The 20,000-nt window shown below is 41.1% G+C and overlaps 1 protein-coding gene across 2 annotated transcripts in view; it reads left to right on the top strand.

Moving 5' to 3' along the window:
• Positions 1 to 20,000, top strand: part of NIPAL2 (NIPA like domain containing 2) — a 191,647-nt gene that overhangs the window by 147,359 nt on the left and 24,288 nt on the right. For both annotated transcript variants that reach the window (XM_082259221.1, XM_082259222.1), the window contains exons 7-9: positions 6,920 to 7,055; positions 14,641 to 14,729; positions 17,218 to 17,281. In XM_082259221.1, coding sequence (XP_082115347.1) covers positions 6,920 to 7,055; positions 14,641 to 14,729; positions 17,218 to 17,281 — 289 coding nt within the window. The remainder of the gene's footprint in view (positions 1 to 6,919; positions 7,056 to 14,640; positions 14,730 to 17,217; positions 17,282 to 20,000) is intronic.

Raw genomic sequence — 20,000 nt, 5'->3', positions numbered from 1 at the left:
CTCCATCCTGGGGTGAGTAAGCTCACCCTTTCTCCTGCCTCCCTGTATATAAAACGAACATAAGAGGGGCTCTGCAGTGGGGTCTCTGATGTAAGGGGGGCTCTGGGGGGTCTCTGAAGTAAGGGGGCTCTTTGGAGGGTCTCTGATTTAAAGGAGGCTCTGTGGGGGTCTTTGATGTAAGGGGGGGCTCTGTGAGGGGTCTCTGATGTAAGGGGGGCTCTGTGGGGGTCTCTGATGTAAGGGCGGGTCTTGGATGTAAGGATGGGCTCTGTGGGGGGGTCTCTGATGTAAGAGGGAGCTCTGTGGGGGGGGGTCTCTGATGTAAGGGGGGTCTCTGTGGGGGTTCTCTGATGTAAGGGGGGCTCTGTGGGGGGTCTCTGATGTAAGGGGGGCTCTGTAGGGGGTTTCTGATGTAAGGGGGCTCTGTGGGGGTCTCTGATGTAAGCCAGGGTCTTTGATGTAAGGGGGCTCTGTAGGGGGGGTCTCCAATGTAAGGAGGGCTCTGTGGGGGGTCTCTGATGTAAGGGCAGCTCTGTGCGGACTCCGATGTAATGGGGGATTCTGTGCGGACTCTGATGTAAGGGTAGGTCTGTGCGGACCCTGATGTAAGGGTGGGCTCTGTGCGGACCCTGATGTAACGGGGGGCTCTGTGCAGACCCTGATATAAGGGGGTCTTTGTGCGGACTCTGATGTAAACGGGGCTGTGCGGACTCTGATGTAGGGGGGCTCTGTGCAGACTCTGATGTAGGGGGGTTCTGTGTGGACTTTAAAGTAATGGGGGGCTCTCTGCGGATTCTGATGTAAGGGGCCTCTGTGCTTACTCTGATGTAAAGGGGACATGTTTCAGGGGCGGTAGGAGCTGGATATCTGCACAGTAAGAAGAGATTAAAAGGGGGGACATGATTCCTAGGGGCAGTTTAATCATTACAGTGCCCTTTACAGTGCAGGCCCTTTTATATCAGTGTCCCCTGTACATTAGAGGACCTACTCTGAATATCCCGTCACCAGCCGTCCCTGCAAATACCCCCCCTCGGTCCCTGAAAAAATTGGCTGCTCAGTCTAAAATGCCCGGGCCTATTTTTTGCCCCAGTCCAGGCCTGGCGCCCACCTATTCCCTCGAAACAAGCTGCAGAATGGCAACCCGCTCTTCATTAGCGCTACACCTGAAGTATTCACCAGAAGGCTCCTAATCTTTTTTTGTTTATCTTTAAATAATTAGCTCCCCATGGATAAAGGCATGTCCTATATACTACATTATTTGATCCACATGTATGCCAGCATTAGCTGCATTTGTCCCTCTTTGCAATTGAGGGAAATTGTTTTATGGTGTTTGTTACTTTTTAGCTCTGTTTTTTCCACTCTTTTCCCCTTCCACCCCAAGTTGGACCCTAACCTATATGGGAACTTTGGTACATCCTCAGCACACCACACAGGAACTCTTCCTTGTTTATTACCCTACTCATGGAAAAGCCATTTACTCTTCATGGTTCTTACTTAGCAGACGATGTTACCTCCTATTATCAACATACCACTCCATCCTTGCCTTTTTATGTAATAATTGGTACTCCTCCCTCTTGGACTTAACATTAATGGTTTAAATCATCCCCCAAAGAGAACATAGAGCAGACCTACTATTCATCTACTATTCAAGAGACTCACTTTGCAACGAACGCTACTCCCAAATGTTCCCACAAATCCTATCCCCATATCTTTTTTTGGCTCTACCGCTACAAAAAAAAAAGAGGTGTACTACTGGCTGTAAAAGACTCACTCTCCTTTGACCTCAACAAAACTATCCTACGGGGACGCTACAACATTCTCCTATGTCACAATAACTCCCACCCTTACGCCCTGGTGAATGTTTATGTCCCTAATGCCCATTAACTTAGATTCCTGAAGAAACTTTTTAAGAAGTTACAAACCATTCAGCACTGCAGTCTCGTCCTAGGAGAGGACTTCAACGGGGTCCCCATTGCCACACTGGACTATTCCGTATCAGGTTAAAGACTACGCCCAGAACTAGGCAGCCTACTTTAGTCCCACAATGATTACGATATTTGAAAATGTCAACACGATTACGAAAGACTATTCCTTCTTCTCCTCTAGACATTTGTCATTTTCTAGAATTGACTTCTTCCTAGTAGATAAATGGACTTTGCAGAAGACTTCCTCCTCCTCAATATCTGATATCACATGGGCGGACCATGCTGCCATATCCATTGTTATTGAGGAAAAGGAATCCTGCCCAAGAGTATCAGTATGGCACTGTAATAATGCAATTATTCAAAACCCCATTAACCGACAACACCTCTCTATGCGTTTGGAAGAGTTCTTCCGTTTCAATGCCTTTCCTACTTGTAACACCTTCTTACTATGGAATGCCCACAAAGCTTACATGCGTGGGCTCATTATCCAGTTATCTGTTCAAGCCAAAAGAAAATATAGTGCTAAATTAAATGAGCTGCTTGGCTCCATTCACACGCTTGAGACCCAAAACAAACTCACCCCATCTGGTTTCATTTTGGCCAACCTAAGGACTCTGTTCCTTACTATGCACCCAACATGACCAATATATGAGATGCCTCAAACTTCAGTATTACCCCGACGACAACAGAGCAGAAATGTATTTATTAGCAAACAAACTTAAATTTTGCAGTGCAAAAACTAGAGTACCATATATCTATCACCCGTTTTCTAAGCAAAAGATCACCAACCTCCAAGATAAAGCAAACCCCCTTCTCTGACTAATATAATGCCCTCTCTAATTTAAAGGAGGATGTTTCCACCCCTCAGCCCTCTCCATCCCCAATTAGCGAGTTTTTGGTTAAACCAAACCTCCCATCTCTATCCTCCAGTCAACTTGAGGGTATTAATGCTCCATTTACTGTTGATGAAATTATTTGTGTCATTAAATCCACCCTTGCAGGCAAATCACCTGGACCTGATGGTCTTTCCAATGAATACTTCAAAAGCTTTGCAGATACCCTTTCTCCTTACCTATTAAAAGTTTTCACGGAAGCAGCTCTCAAAGCATCTTTCCCAGAAGAGATGTTGTCGGCTAACATTATCACTCTGCCCAAACCGGGCAAATCTCTGGATACTCGTAACTTTAGACTGATATCGTTATTGAACTCTGATGTAAAATTTCTGCTAAACTCCTTGATACATGCCTTCACAATATTCTCCCATCCTTGATACTCCTGGACAACACGGGTTTATCAAGAGTAGACAGACCTCTGATGCCACCAGGTGCATTGTAAACATTGTCCAGTTCACAGAAAAATCACGAACTCCTTCTTTGCTCCTATCCATTGATGCAGAGAAGGCATTTGATCGAGTTAACTGGGGTTACATGAACCAAGTACTGTTAGTATTGGGCCAGAGAACCCAAATTTTATCAGCTATTTTAGCGCTATACTCCACCCCCTCAGTGAGAGTATTCTCTTTCAGCCTCCTCTCCAGACCCTTTGTAATATCCAGTAGGACCAGACAAGGATACCCTCCCCCCCCCCCCTCCTCCATATTTAACCTAGTCATTGAGCCCATAGTTGAGGCAATAAGATTCCACCCAATTATATCTGGCTTCTGTTTCCACTCTCGCCCACATGTAGTTAATTTTTTCACAGGCGATGTCATTCTAATGTTATCCAACACATCTACATCCTTACCACATGGCCACCAAGTATTATCCTCTTTTAGGGATATCTCTGACTACAATGTAAACTTCTCCAAATCATTAATACTAGATCTAGGTCTCCCTACGAATACTAAGCAGAAACTAGCTAATGATCTTCCTTACTCCTGGTCATATAAAGGTCTTCCTTATCTAGGAATAATTGTAACCTTCCCATCAACGCAACTGAGCAAAGCCAATTACAAACCTCTCCTCCGTAAACTGACCAGCGAGATCAAACCCTTCTCTCGGAGCAAAATCTCATGGATGGGTAGAATAGCCACGTTCAAAATGATGCTCTTACCACAAATTCTTTACATCTTCTGGACTCTACCCATCCTTGTGCATTTGCAATATCTACATTCCTTAACAGCCGTATTGAAACTGTTCATCTGGCAAAATAAACAAGCCCACTGTCCTTACACCCACCACATTAAGCACCAAAAAGTAGGAGGGGTTGGCTTTGTGGACATCCAGAACCACGGGACAACCACATCGCTTACTCAATTAAAGCAATGGATTACCACTTCTCCAGACAACCACTGGGTTGATATTGAATCCTTTCTCCTAAATACATCAGACCTCAAAGCTACACTAAAAAATGTGAATAAAATCAGTGCTAAACCAAAATTAATAATAAAAATGTGTCAAAGTACCAATGGCCACATACAATCAGTGCTTCCACACAACACAAATAAACGTAATGAATCAAAATAATGCAGCACCAAATGAGATGAATAATTCAGTGAAATACCAATATATGAACAAATATCATAAAATAAAGATTATGCACAGTGAAAAATATATTGCAAGTGCTACTAAACCAAAAATAGGCAATATGCAATAATGTGACAGTAATATAATAATCACTATCAGAAAGTGTCACAGTGAATTTAAATTGCAGGTGCTAATGAACAAAAAACGAATATGACAGTGGTTCAATGATCATAAAAATCCCAAAATATTCCAAATAATTAAATAAATATATTAGAATAAATAATGTGCCGAGTTCATAACAAAATATCTTCAGTGCTGTGCAAAAATGCAATACAAGTGCTGGTGCTCCAATACCATACGTGTGATTCTGTGTGCTGGTAATGATAATACTAGCAGCTCACAAATTATAATGAGCCAGACATGATGTGTGCACTTTAAGTGCTGGGGATAATGGATTCCTCACCTCCTCCTTCTCCTCTCACAGGGTGGGAATGCCTCCTAACAGGTAATGGTATACAGTATAGGACAGCCAGACCCGCTCTGTACTCAATCAAGGAAATGGCGTACTGGGAACGTCACCTCCTCCTTCTCCTCTCCCAGGGTAGGGGTGCCATGTATAGGAATAAAGACACAATCTCCTAGTGCTCTCCGTTTAAAAATGTATTAAATAAAGATAACAGTAAAAAACTCACAATCCACGGCACTCAGCCAGTGCGAGCATGACAGGCAGGTGTGAGCATGACAGGCAGGAAGTGTATTGGCGTGTGTGAACAGGCTCCTCCCCATGCATGCAGCATGTCTGGCTCATTACTATTTGTGAGCCAGATAGGGAGGTGAGCTGCTAGTATTATCTTTACCAGCACACGGAATCACCCATATGGTATTGGAGCACCAGCACTTGCAATGCATTTTTGCACAGCAATGAAGATATTTTGTTATGGACTTGGAACATTTTTTATTCTAATATATTTATTTGATTATTTGGAATATTTGGGGACTTTTATGATCATTGAACCACTGTCGCATTAGTTTTTTGTTCATTAGCACCTGGACTTTAAATTCACTGTGACACTTTCTGATAGTGATTATTATATTACTGTCACATTATTGCATATTGCCTATTTTTGTTTAGTAGTACTTGCACTATATTTTTCACTGTGCATAATCTTTATTTTATGATATTTGTTCATATATTGGTATTTCACTTAATTATTCATCTCCTTTGGCGCTGCATTATTTTGAGTCATTACTCAAAGCTACACTACTAGCTAACAGTTGAAAGCGATTTGACCTTCCCCCTCTTCCAACTACGATTAAAGCAACATATATAGCGTGGAGATCTCTGGTTCAACCATAAATCTTTGCAGCCCATAACCCATCAGTATTAACTCCACTTTCTACTCTAGAGTCTCTCATACCCTATCTTCCAGTGAGGCACTGGCAGGCCAAGGGCATTAACTGGATAGACGATCTATATACTCATTCTCAACTCAAACCTCTGCAAGACTTAAGGATCTTATATGGAATACCACCCAACGACTTTTTTTCATACATGTGTATAGTGACATTTCTGAAACGCCACCCAAAACCCTCTATGCATGTTCATCCCTTGGCTTGCCAGTTTCTCATGATCCCTAAACCCACCCCCAGAGGAATCTCAGTATCCTACTCCCTTTTCCATAACAAAAACACTTTCTCTAAAACCATGTTGAAATGGGAGTCAGACCTGCAAAAACCTTGAGACGCTCAATGGCAAACAGCCATACGATTCTCACACTTTGTATCAACTACTGGGAACTTTGCCAAAAGGTAATGTCTTGCTAGAGCTTAACTCCAAACAGTTTAGGCAAATTCTCCCCTAATTACTCCTCTCTTTGTTGGAGAGGTGTGGTCATACTGGCACCCTTCTCCATATATTGTGGTTGTGTAAGAATCTAACGAGCTATTGGAACAAAGTCTTTCAACTCATTTCACAACTAACTGGAATCCTTACCAAACCAGAGCCAGCTCTTGCCCTTCTCTGTTTAGGGATAGATAAGTTTTCAACAGAATTCCGCACCATTATTGCGGTTATTCTAAGGAGTGCTAAGTCTCTCATTAAAAAACTTCGGAAATCAGATCAAGCCCCAAATGTTTCAGACCTGATCAACCATGTAAACCTAATATTCGAGTACGAACGTAATTTTGCTCTTATATCTAATTCCCATTGTACCTTTTCAAAATCAAGGTGGTCCTTGGAGCCACTTTAAACTCCCAATGCTTATATGTCTGTTATGTACCCTTGGTGATTTGTTTGCCCTTATTAGATCGTTTAATAACTTCTGTACCTTTTGTCCTATATGTCCTTATTTGTTTTTCTGATACGGTTTGTTTTGCATCACTTTATATTCAATAAAGATCTAATGTTGGGGAAAAAAAAGAACTCCTGATCTGCATACTTATATATTCTCATTGCTTTTGCCTCACCCATATGTAATTATTTCATAATATAGACATGAATGCTCACATAGCTTTCTTTCTCTTTTTCAGCCTCAGTGGCAGTGATTTCAGTTAAAGCGGTTGCTGGCATGTTAGCGATGACCTTGAAGGGGGAAATGCAGCTGACGTACGCCATATTCTACGTCATGGCTGTTCTAATGATTGTTTCTTGTGTCTTCCAGGTCAAGTAAGTTGTGGCCTTTTTAGCTGGAAAAGTGTTCTTCTGCCTGAAAGCCCTTATTTGTGTACAGGGCCAGACAGGATTTTCTTCAGTAGAATTTTAATGATGATGCTTTTTTTTTTCCCCACTGCGTAGTGGAATTGTAAATGATCTAGGCTTAGCTTTATTTGTGGATTGTATAAAAGATCACTACGGAATTCAGTACTGTAACACTTTTTGAAAAAAAACAAAAAACTTTTAACCATTAACAAAAGCGTACCTGCTGGGTCCTATAAAATGACTGGAAAAAGCAGTCAATTAAAACTCTACTTAAGAGGCGATGTTTAGTTAAATTTAAAGTGCATGTGTAACCAAAACTTTTTCAGTTCAGGAAATAGTGAGACTCCTCTACAAAGTGAGGAACATTCTGAGTTATAACCAGAACATATGCTGCCATTAAAAGAATTTAGATTTCCTATTGCTTTCTCTCTTTTATGCTGGCTATACATGGGTTGAATTATGAAACAAATTTTCTTTTGAAAATCAGAAACTTAGTGGCTGGGAAATGTATTTTTTTCCAGGTCACAACTCATGCGCATTTCTTTTTCGATTATATTTCTCACACAATTCTCCCATCATTGTTTAGAAATTAGTTTGTTTTTCCAAAAATTTCCAACATGCCAGATCACTTAAACTCGATGGCCACATGAAAATCAGCCGTTGCTGCAGCCCACTAATGGTGCGAAATTCAAACTAAAATTCTTAGTTACGATTTTCAAAAGAAAATTAATTTGGAATTCAACCCATTTATGGCCAGCTAAATTGGGGAGAGTAAACCTACATAACGGGAAGGGTGAATCTACCAGCAGGGACTCAATAAAAAGCTGACAGGCATTCCTTCCCCTTGTTTCGAAAAAAAAACTACACAAAAAACCAACACTTTAACATCATAAAGCAGAAGTAAAGGGTTGCGGAAGAGGCTATAATTTACCATAATGTGCACAGCATACTTACATGTTATGACACCCTTACCTCTGGGCGTGCTCTCCTTTAGTGATGTGAGTTCCAAGCCCTCACACCCACTCTGCACCTGCTGGTGTCATGTCATCTTCTTTTTCTTCCACGTCCACCATCTTTTTGCTTTGCCTATTGGGCAGGCAGGCAGGCTGCATGCTGGAGTTACATTATCTTGGCACCTGGCTCCGTTCCCAGGATCTGTAAAGTGCAGAGACTGTACACTGTACTGCCTATGCGCCACAGTCGTCAGTCTAGCATATAAGTAAAATACGTTTTTTTTGGTACAATAGACTTCTAAAGCCTGTCCTACTAATAGACCCTAACTGCGGCAAATTTTTGTTTTCATGGTTTACTTCTGCTTTAAATCTATGTTTGGTAGCATTCTGCAGAAATTAAAATGATTGTAAAGGATTTTTTTTTTATATATAAAACATGTTATACTTACCTACTCTATGGATTGGTTTTAAACAGAGCAGCCCTTATCCTCCTAATCTAGGGTCCCCCGCCGGCACTCCTAGCTCCTCCCCCTAGCAAGACACTTTCTAGGGTTGCAATTGTGCGGGCTTGATCCTGAGCTGCACTGTGTGCATCTATTGATACACACAATGGGGCTTGTCCCTGCCCCTGTTCTCTCGTCAATGGATTTGATTGCCTGCAGCAGGAGCCAATGATTCCCACAACTCTCACTGAGTCCAGAGAGGAGGGAAAGAGAGATTTTTTGCATAAGAGTTTTGTACAGTAATATATATTTATACATAGTATTAAATTATGCTTGGAAGCTTGTATGTGTAGTGCTACCCCTGTAGGAGCCACTAGATAGGATGGGTCCTCTGTCCTTTGCCTTGAACTTCTCAGGAATCTCAGCCCCTCTGACACACCAGGTTGAGTGGACAAACATACAATATCACAGGAATTCTTAGCGCCCAATAGTAGTGCTATACAAAAGAGCAACAGACAACAAACCAGGTAGTAAAGGCAAACTTAATATATTGTCACCTAATACTAGGCAAACATAAAATGGATTAACAATGGTATAGGGGGCGGGGACTCAAGACGGACGTGACCCAGCAGCACACACAGGAAAGTTTCATGTGTCTCTCCCCAATTGACTCATTTCCTGCACTAGCCCGCACAGCTCATGTGCAATATGATGTGAATGGATTCTTTATGTTTTATTTAAATAAACTTTTATAACAGAGAGCATTAGATCTTCCTCCCTCTTCTTACATTTTCACATGCTGAGGATCGTGATTATGGATTGGGAAGGCATAGCTATTCATTAGCCCTTGCAGTGCCCTAGGACTCCAAGATAGGGTGGCGTGACCCTGCGCATCTCCTTAGGATATCTTGCGTTTATAACTCAGTGGTGAAACATGGGTTAAAACCTGAGGAGAGGCCATCCAATTCTGGTTGTGGGATCAGGAGCACCAACGTTATCCGTTTGAGCACTTAAGCACCTTGTAGTTATTGAAGACACTGTACTATCTTATTTAACAACAGCAATATAATATCATCCATAGTGGTCACTGGATGAGCATCTGAGCGTTTTTATGATTATTGAAGATATTGTGTATATGGACTATTAATTATGTTTTATTATTATCACTAGTGGTTTTTTAACGTCACATTGTTCACACATATATTTTATATTGGGTGAGTCCATATATATCTTACACTAGAAATTCTCGTCAGTACCTTTTTTATTATTCATTGATTTACTACTTTGCACATTCTGCACTGATTTGCCTATTTGCACACTTTTTTGCTTATTTGCACATTATTCTATGTCAGTGGCGCTTTATCTTTCTATTTATTCATTATCTTTTTATGTGCAGTGATTCACATATTTTGATTTAGCTGCTGTGATTATTGTATTGATTATTAGTGTGCGATTCTACACATCGAGCTGATATTTTCACTTTTTTGATTTTTAACAATGGTATCGCCACAATTTAGCATACAAAATGCCAGTAAGGACTAGGCATAATATGACATTTGGCATCTAGATCAGCATAAACAGTAGCAAGGCCACCTCAAGTGCAGCAGTGATCAGAAGTAAAGTGTGGGTGGTGGAACTATACTGCCTGTGTGCATTCATGATGGTAATGCTAGTCCTAGACAGACTGGGTATGCATGGTCCAAAAGAAAAAGAGCATAGTAGCAGAGGGGGCAGGGGAACAATGAGGGCTCGCAGAATAATTATTATGGGAGGGGCAGTATTTTGAGATGGTCTTCCTGCCGGCTATCATTGGTGCACTTGACAGTCCAAGTTAACCTGCATGCTCTACAGGTACAGTATAGGTAACAGTATAGGTGCAGTTGAAGTTTAGTATAATGCAGTATAGGGTTGGTATAAGTGAAGTCTTAAGTCTAAGATTGGAATAAGTGCTGTATAGCGTGCATTATGGGTGCAGAATGCAATGGAGACTTGGTGTCAGTGGCTCAGTCTCTGCTACCAGGATCAGCAATGGGCACATAGCCTTCTCACCAGTCCCCGGGATGCTGTGGTAACCACTCATTGTTCGGGGGGGGGGCCCTTGACCTCTCCTCGACAGCCGTTGGTGATCAGCAGTGGGAAGCAGAGGGTGAGTGGACATCCTGTGATGTGGTCAGTGCTGTGGTGCCCCCCGGGTGTCCCCACTCCAAGTCTCAGATCTCCCCTGGTCTGGTCTGCTGCTGCTGGCAGGCAAATATCCAAACAGAGGTGCTCTCTTCCTAATTCCCTCAGTGCCAAGAGTAGGAACGTTCTGGGGCAGTTTAATGAAAATCATAGAAAGTCTATGGGCTTCCTTGGCTTTAGCTCTCCCTCTACTGGCTGGAGGAGGATGGTGCAGCATACCATCAGTACCCCAGAGAAGATATAGAAGAATAGGAAAGACTAGAAGGCAATGTCTCCTTCTCCATATTGCTGTAGTCCAGCACCTGGCTACATAAGAAAATGTTATACATGCATATATATACACTGCTTAAAAAAAATTAAAGGAACACTTTGAAAACACATCAGATCTCAAAGGGGAGAAATATCATGCTGGATATCTTTACTATTATGGACTGGGTAATGTGTTTGGAACAAAAGGCCACAATGTTTGATGGAAATGAAAGTTCTCAACCTACAGAGGGCTGAATTCAAAGACACCCCGAAAATCAAAGTGAAAAAATTATGCAGCAGCCTAGTCCATTTTGCTAAAATTTAATTGCAGCAACTCAAAATGGTACTTGGTAGTTTGTATGGCCCCCACAAGCTTGTATGCATGCCTGACAACATCGGGGCATGCTCCTAATGAGAGAACAGATGGTGTTCTGGGGTATTTCCTCCTAGATCTGGACCGGGGTTGAGCTCCTGAACAGACTGAGGTGCAACCTGGTGCCATTGGATGGACAGAAACATAATATCCCAGAGGTGATCTATTGGATATACGTCAGACGAGCATGGGGGCCATTCAGTGACATCAATCCCTTAACCCTTCAGGAACTGGCTGCATACTCTCACCACATAAGGCCGGGCATTGTCGCGCACCAGGAGGAACCCAGGACCCACTGCACCAGTGTAGGGTCTGACAACTGGTCCAAGAAATTCATCCCGATACCTAATGCCAGTCAGGGTGCCATTGTCTAGCCTGTAGAGGTCTGTGCAGCCCTCCATGGATATGCCTCCCCAGACCATCACTGACCCACCAACAAACTGGTCATGCTGAACGATGTCACAGGCAGCATAACGTTCTCCACGGCTTCTCCAGACCCTTTCACGTCTGTCACATGTGCTCAGGGTGAACCTGCTCTCATCTGTGAAAAGCACAGGGCACCAGTGGCGGACCTGCCAATTCTGGTGTTCAATGGCAAATGCCAATCGAGCTTCACAGTGCTGGGCATTGAGCACAGGGCCCACTAGAGGACGTCAAGCCCTCAGGTAACCTTCATGAAGTCGGTTTCTGATTGTTTGGCCAGAGACTTTTACACCAGTGTCCTGCTGGAGCTCATTTTGTAGGGCTCTGCCAGTGATCATCCTGTTCCTCCTTGCACAAAGGAGCAGATACTGGTCCTGCTGATGGGTTAAGGACTTTCTATGGCCCTCTCCATCTCTCCTAGAGTAGTTGCCTGGCTCCTGGAATCTCCTCCATGCTCTTGAGACTGCGCTGGGAGACACAGCAAACCTTCTAGCAATGGCACGTATTGATGTGCCATCCTGGAGGAGTTGGATTGCCTGTGCAACCTCTATATGGTCCAGGTATAGCCTTATGCTACCAGTAGTAACACTGACCCCAGCCAAATGAAAAACTAGTGAAAACAGAAAAGATAAGTAGGGAAAAAAATGCTATTGGCCTCTACCTGTAAAACCATTACGGTTTTGGAGGCTGTCTCATTGTTGCCCACCTAGTACACCTGTTGTTAATTTAATTAACACCAAAGTAGCTGAAACTGATTAACAACCCCCTCTGCTACTTAACTGACCAGATCGATATCCCAGGAGTTTAATTGACTTGATGCTATACTCTGATTAAAAAGTGTTCCTTTAATTCTTTTGAGCAGTGTATATACACTATATTACCAAAAGCATTGGGACACCTGCCTTTACATGCACAAGAACTTTAACGGCACCCCAGTTAAAGTCTGTAAGGCTCAATATTAACTTGGCCCACCCTTTGCAGCTATAACAGCTTCAACTCTTCTGGGAAGGCTGTCTACAAGGTTTAGGAGTGTGTCTATGGGAATGTTTGACCTTTCTTCCAGAAGCGCATTTGTGAGGTCAGGCACTGATGTTGGAGAGAAGGCCTGGTTTGCAGTCTCTGCTCTAATTCATCCCAAAGGTGTTCTATTGGGTTGAGATCAGGACCCCATGCCATGCATGCCAGTCAAGTTCCATCCCAAACTCATACATGTCTTTATAGATCAGGTGTTGGGCTTGGCCCCTTTGTCCAGTGAAAGGAACTCTTAAGGCATCACAAAGACGTTTTGGACAATTTCATGCTCCTAACTTTGTGGGAACAGATTGGGGATGGCCCTTTCTGTTCCAACATGGCTACGCACCAGTGCACAAAGCAAGGTCCATAAAGACATGGATGAGGGAGTTTGGGGTGGAGGAACTTGACTGGCCTGCACAGAGTCCTGATCTCAACCCGATAGACCACCTTTTGGATGAATTACAGTGGAGATTGCAAGCCAGGCCTTCTCGTCCAACACAGTGCCTGACCTCACAAATGCTCTTCTGGAAGAATGGTCAAACATTCCCATAGACACACTCATAAACCTTGTGGACCGCCTTCCCAGAAGAATTGAAGCTGTTTTAGCTGCAAAGGGTGGGCCAACTCAATATTGAACCCTACGGACTAAGACTGGGATGCCATTAAAGTTCATGTGTGTGTAAAGGCAGGCGTCCCAATACCTTTGGTAATATAGTGTATATATTGAACTGAACTCAAGGCAGAGCTAAAAGGTGATAATTATTGCAACTCTTGAGGGATTGCTACAGATTTCCACATCCTTTTACATACATATCTTTTTAAGTGCAAGCAGTATAAGTTTGTTTAAATAATTTTTTTTGGTTTTCCAGCCTTGACCTTCACGCACAGAGATTGTTCCAGATTCTCTGAATCTTTGGATGATATTATGCACTGTAGATGATAACTTCAAACTCTTTTTCTCTGAGAAACTCCTTTTTAAAATTGCTCCACTATTTTTCGCTGCAGCATTGGGGGAATTGGGCCTAATAAGTTGCAAATTGGTCCTCCAGCGGTTCCTTATATGTACATTTAACTTTTCCGGCCTCTTATTGCTACCTGTCCCAACTTTTTTGGAATGTGTAGCTCTCGTGAAATCCAAAATGAGCCAATATTTGGCATGACATTTTAAAATGTCTCACTTTCAACATTTGATACGTTATCTATATTATATTGTGAACAAAATCTAGGTTTATGAGATTTGTAAATTAGTCCATTCCTTTTTTACTCACAATTTGTAGTGTCCCCACTTTTTCAGAATTGGGTTTGTTAATCTCAGGACTGTGTTGATGGGAATACATAACCTTTTGTATATAAACCCCCTCCCTTCTGTGTGCCTACTTATTAGCCTGAGACTCCGCATTGAGGGCATTTTTTAGTGTAATCTGTCTTAAATTCTGATAAATGAAATCTCATTTCCAATATAGACTGTACTGTATAAAGACTTTATTTCAAACCAAATTCTCTAACCCTAAATGAGATTTCGGCACGCTGGCTGTGCTTATACTTGTTTTCTTAGTTTGTATTTCAAACCTGAAGGAAGTTTTCATAGCTCACAATAAACAGAGAACATAAAATTTAATTGTGATAATTTTTCACAATCCTGCGAGCACATTTTACATGAATTAATTTAAAATTGCGTCTGTGTTTCGTTTTTTTTTTTGTTTTTTTTTTTCGTCCTGCGTTTGTTCTCATTTATTTAGACTTCCCAAGTACATTATGGAGTAATTTTAAGTCCTGCTGAGCGCTCTTCTCTATAAATATTTATGAAGCTGCTAAATCTTACAGCGTCTTTTACTATTAAACTGTCTGCAGCATTGTTTTCACTTGTTATTTTAGTCTCATTTCTTTACTTATTTACTTATTTGTTTATTCGCTAGGTTCCTAAATCAAGCAATGCAGCTTTACAATGCAACAGAGGTGGTGCCAATTAACTATGTGTTTTTCACAACCAGCGCTATACTCGCAGGTATGGAACGATGAGCTAATGTTGATGAAGACTAGGGTTGAAATTGTTGTTTTGTTTTTTTTTTTTTTTCTTCAGGCCCAAATTTTATTATCTGAAATCAGCCAGGGGGTACAAATTTATTGCAGGTGTTATTGGTTTAGATCTTCGCTTAACACAGTTTGTATAATGTTATCTGCAGTACATTTTTTTGTTTATTGCTTACTCTGAAAAGTTTTATTTTCAAAGTAAATTTATAGCCCATATTTTACCTACTTTTCTAAAGGCCAATTTGTGACTCTGCTACATGTAAAAATCATCTTTTATTTTCTGTTGCTAGAAAATTGCTTAGAACCCTCAAACATTATGCATTTTGCAATTTTTTATGTTACACAGTATTTGCACAGTGTTGTTTTTCAATGTAAATTCTTTTTATTTTTTTTTTTAAATACACTTTATTGAATTTTAGTTCACACATTGCTTCCAGTTTCTTAGACCATAGAGATCATCAGGGCCATTATGGCGCCTAGTCATCTCTATGGTAAGCCGGCAGAACCACCAGCTTCAGTCTCTGGCTTCCCGGTGGAACAGGAGAGCCCAGAAAGGCAGCGGGAGGCTGCTAGATTTGCTTTTACATTAAAAAGCATTGCCGGCAGAAAAAACAAAAACGGCTATGGGCAAGAAGTGGTTAAAGTGAATGGATTGTGTTTTCATGAATTTTATCCATGTAGGGTGTTTATAACGAAAATAAAATGTTTGCATATTAAGTTTTCACTGTGACAGTGTGGCCAATGTTAACGAACTGAACTCTGTAAGCTGTACCCAAGAAAATGGCAGGCAAATGGCAAAGTTACTAGTATTTCAAAGAAGGACCCAGGTGAAGGACAAAACAGAGGCTCCACAGGGAAACACACTGCAGCTTCTAAGAATTTGCAAAAAACTTATAACATATTAATAAATGTCACCAAACCAAACATTAAAATTATCTATGACAACGTTGTCAAAGATTAGATATAAAAAAACCCGGGTACTCAAGCATCCCTCCATGCACACAGGGCCCAAATCACGAAAAAGGAATATCAATGGCCAAATAGAATCCGACATGACAGTTGACTCAATAATTGCGGTACCATCCACAGTGAATTATGAGACTGACATTTCCAATTGCGTAGACATTCCAACAGAAGCTGTAATGGTGAATGCTGTGAAGGAAAAATCAGATGGCAATTAGATTTGGCTGTACTTCTACTTTAAGAAGGAATTCACAACAAAAGGTACATTTTTAGGAGTATCAAAAAAATAGCCTTAGAGGGCTACCTATAGCACTTGCTGAGTTTTATATTATACAAAATGGTGCCGATTTATGTGTATCCTATTAAGATAAATAATTCAAGTGCTTAGTGTGATAAATAAAACAGTAAATATAAAATATATAGGTTGTGTGCTACGCAAAGTGTTAATATACAATTCCAGACAATGTATATATAATCTGATAGGGATATAGCTATTGCAAATAAAAAAATATTCAGTTATAATCAAGAATAAAAATAAATAAATAGTAAAGTAGTGAAAATGTCCCAATGGGGTTAAATCAAGTCCATATATTAGGTGACTACGGTGACAAATAAAGTTCAAGTGGAATTTTCCTTGTGCACAATTGTTCCAGTGCACTTAAGTGCGGGTGCTCAATGTGGATTCCTATCACATATGACTTGTGACTTTTTGTAGCTCACGTTCCTTTTCACTGTGGTATAGGTAAAGTTTGCAACTTACCAGATTCCGTGGGTCTTATGTACCTTACGGCACTAAGACCACTTGCGCTTATTGGCTTCCAGGCCAAGGTGGATCCCACGTGGTCCCTCGGTGGGGGCGGTATTGAATATCTCCTTCTATTTCCCCGTATCACTGGAGGCCCAGGGTATGAAAAAAAAGTGCTCCAGATAGCGTAATATTGCTTAAAATAGTTTATTACCCTTCCATGGGTTAAATGCAGCAGATAAAAGAAATTGTGACAGTCTCAGTGAGAGGTAACGCTACATGTAGAGTGGCGAGCGGAGAGTTCCGCTTTGTTCCGGTATGTTCCACCTACGTAGCGGGTGTCATGCCGTGCGGTCCAGCCTTGTGCGTTTCGTCACTTCCTGTGACGTCTTCAGAGCTTTTTTTTAGGACACTTTTTTTTTTAATTTCGCAACAATTAAAATAGAAGTAAACCCTCCTATTGTTTTCAGCCAAGGAAGCTGCCATCTTGGCCTTTGTTTAACCACTTAAGCCCCAGTCCTATTTCGGACACTTTTTGTTTACAAGTTAAAACCAGTATTTTTTCCTTGCCCAGACATACACTGTAATTCACTAAATGTTGTTGCTATAAAAAAAAAAAAATCAACATACCTGCCGAGGGTTGGCTACACAAATAATAATCAGAATGTAAAAAAAAAAAAAAATAAGATAAACTCCAAATATAGTCATCTTCTTAAAATATTTTTATTTCATGCATTCAATTCTGTCATTGCAGGTATCATTTTTTATCAGGAATTCCGAGATGCAGCAATATTGAATATATTTATGTTTATATTTGGGTAAGTTTTACATTTATTTCTGGAAATGTTACACAATTGTTTTAATGGCATGAAGGACTTTTATTTGGTACAATATTTAAATATTACAGTATATATTGTATACTATAGTACCGTATTTTCCGGTGTATAAAACGACCCTTCTAATTTTCAAGTTAAAACATAGGTTTTGGGCAATACCGTATAAGACTACTCCCCTTCCGAAGCAATGCAACAAGATGTAATTTTTCAAAGTGCTGGCTGTCTGTGCCCTATTAATCTCCAAGGTACCGTAAGTACTGTAAATGTAATCTCTCATATATCCCCAAGGTACCGTAAATACTATAAATGTAATCTCTAATATATCTCTAAGGAACCGTAAATACTGTAAATGTAATCTGTAATATGTCTCCAAGGTACCATAAGTATTACCAGTAGATGTAATCTCTCAAGGCGTTGGCTCTGCGGGAATCCTGTACCGGTATACTGTATGTACCGTAGCTTCAGCTACATACAGCTAGACCAAGCCAATCACCGTGAGCGATGTATTCTATTATTGAATGCAAAGCCTGCTCGGATTGGCGGAGTCAGAGAGGCGGGCTGATGTTACTGAATAAACAAAATAATCCCGTGAGCAACCTCCCTACAATAAATAAATGGATTGCTGCAAGCACCCCACTTCTCATACCAGTGTAATAAATAAAAATAAATAAAAAGTGCTGCGCAAATAAATAAATATGACTAACAAGCAATGAATAAATATGATAAAAAATTCAGGTGAAAAATCGTTAAAATAAATATATATATATGGATAAAGTGCTAAATGGACAAGCAATAAATTCAAATAAATCCAAAAGTGCAAAGAGATGCAATGTGCAAAATATAAAATTGTAAAAAAAAGTCCAATATAAAATAGTCCCAGTGGATCTTGGTGATAAAACAACACTTCTAAACAAGTGATCAGGCCACCTGAAAGTGGCTAGTGCTCCCCAATAGTGAGTGACCAGGATGTCACAGCTCAACAGCAACCGTGCACCCCCTTGTGAGTGGGTGCTCACCTTGATATATATATGATAAAGTGTATATGCAGGGGATCTCAGTCAGTGCCCATCTGGATCAATATGGCTCCTCCCAATCGACACCACACTGGCCGATAAACCTTATCTCGCAACCCAGCGTCATCTCTCAGCTGACACTCATGGTGCAGGGGGGAACTTTACACTGCTGGGGGGTGTCTTGTCGGTGAGGAAACCCCAGAGATGTCTGTCCAGGGAGGGGATCCGGTCTATCTGCACTCCCAGCACAAGGGTGAGACCTGGAGGCTCCTGCAGATCTGCTGCAAACTAACTTTCTTCTGTGTTTAGAGAGGGCTGATGTTACTCTCTCTTACTCCGCCAATCCGAGCAGGCTTAGCATTCAAAAATAGAATACATCGCTCACTGTGATTGGCTCAGCGTGGTATACTGTATGTAGCGGTACGTACGTACGGTATAACGGTACAGGATTCCTGCACAGCCAGCGCCTTGAGAGATTACATCTACCGGTAATACTTACGGTACCTTGGAGATATATTAGAGATTACATTTACAGTTCTTACGGTACCTTGGAGAGTAATAGGGCACAGACAGCCAGCGCTTTTGAGAGATTACACTTAACTTACTTTGGAGACTTTTATACTCGGTGTATAAGACGACCCCCCTTTTTGGGGGATTTTTTTGAGGTTCAAAAGTCGTCTTATACGCCGGAAAATACGGTATAATATACAGCATAAACCTCGCCCTTTTTAAGATTGGCTGAGTATGTATATGTGCGTTTTTTAACCGCCTCCGGACCGCCACACGCATATATACTGCGGCAGGGCAGCCCTTCAGCGCAAAATCACGTACCTTTTTCATCATTTTTTTTTTCTTCAGGACTGGAGCACACATGCATGCTGCTGGTGACCTGCTCCTGTTGTGATTAGACCAATCAGCGGGTCGAGCAAACCCGATGTTTGCTAGCACCTGGTGATCGTTTCCAAGAGAGGCAGAACAGCGGTTTGCCTATGTAAACAAGGCAGATCGCCGTTCTGTGAGAAAGATGGAGATCCTGTTTTTCTGCTAAGCAAGAACAAGAATCTCTGTCTTCCCCCAGTCAAAGCACCCCCCTCCCCCACAGTTAGCAAGCAGTCCCAGGGAACACATTTAACCCTTTGATCGCCCCTGATGTTAACCCCTTCCATGCCAGCGTCATTAGTACAGTGACGGTGCATTTTTTAGCACTGATCACTGTATTCTTGTCACTGGTCCCCAAAAAGTGTCACTTAGTGTCAGATTTGTCTGCCGCAATGTCGAAGTCCTGCTAAAAATCCTTAATCACCGCCATTACTAGTAAAAAAATAATAACAATTTCATAAATCTATCCCATAGTTTGTAGACGCTATAACTTATGCACAAACCAATCAATATACGCTTATTGGGATTTTTTTTTTACCAAAAATATGTAACTAACAATTGCAGTATTTATGCAGTGACATCTGCCAGCTAAAGATTTATTTTGTGTCCTAGTGACCATATGATTGGAAACCACAATGAAAACATATCAGTTCCTAAGCCTTTAATAAGTATTCCTAACAGTCATTTATTTATGGCTGTTCAAATAAATGTAATCTAATAATTATGATTTTTACAAGCGATAACCATGTAGAATATTTATCATAGTAGTTTAATTTTCTGGAAATCTTTTTTACACTGTGTTTGTACAT

The sequence above is a fragment of the Pelophylax lessonae genome (assembly GCF_965119305.1).
Source record: "Pelophylax lessonae genome assembly, chromosome: 5".
Taxonomy (NCBI): Eukaryota; Metazoa; Chordata; class Amphibia; order Anura; family Ranidae; genus Pelophylax; species Pelophylax lessonae.
Note: the sequence above shows the minus strand (reverse complement) of the source record. Positions and strands in the feature narration are given on the sequence as shown.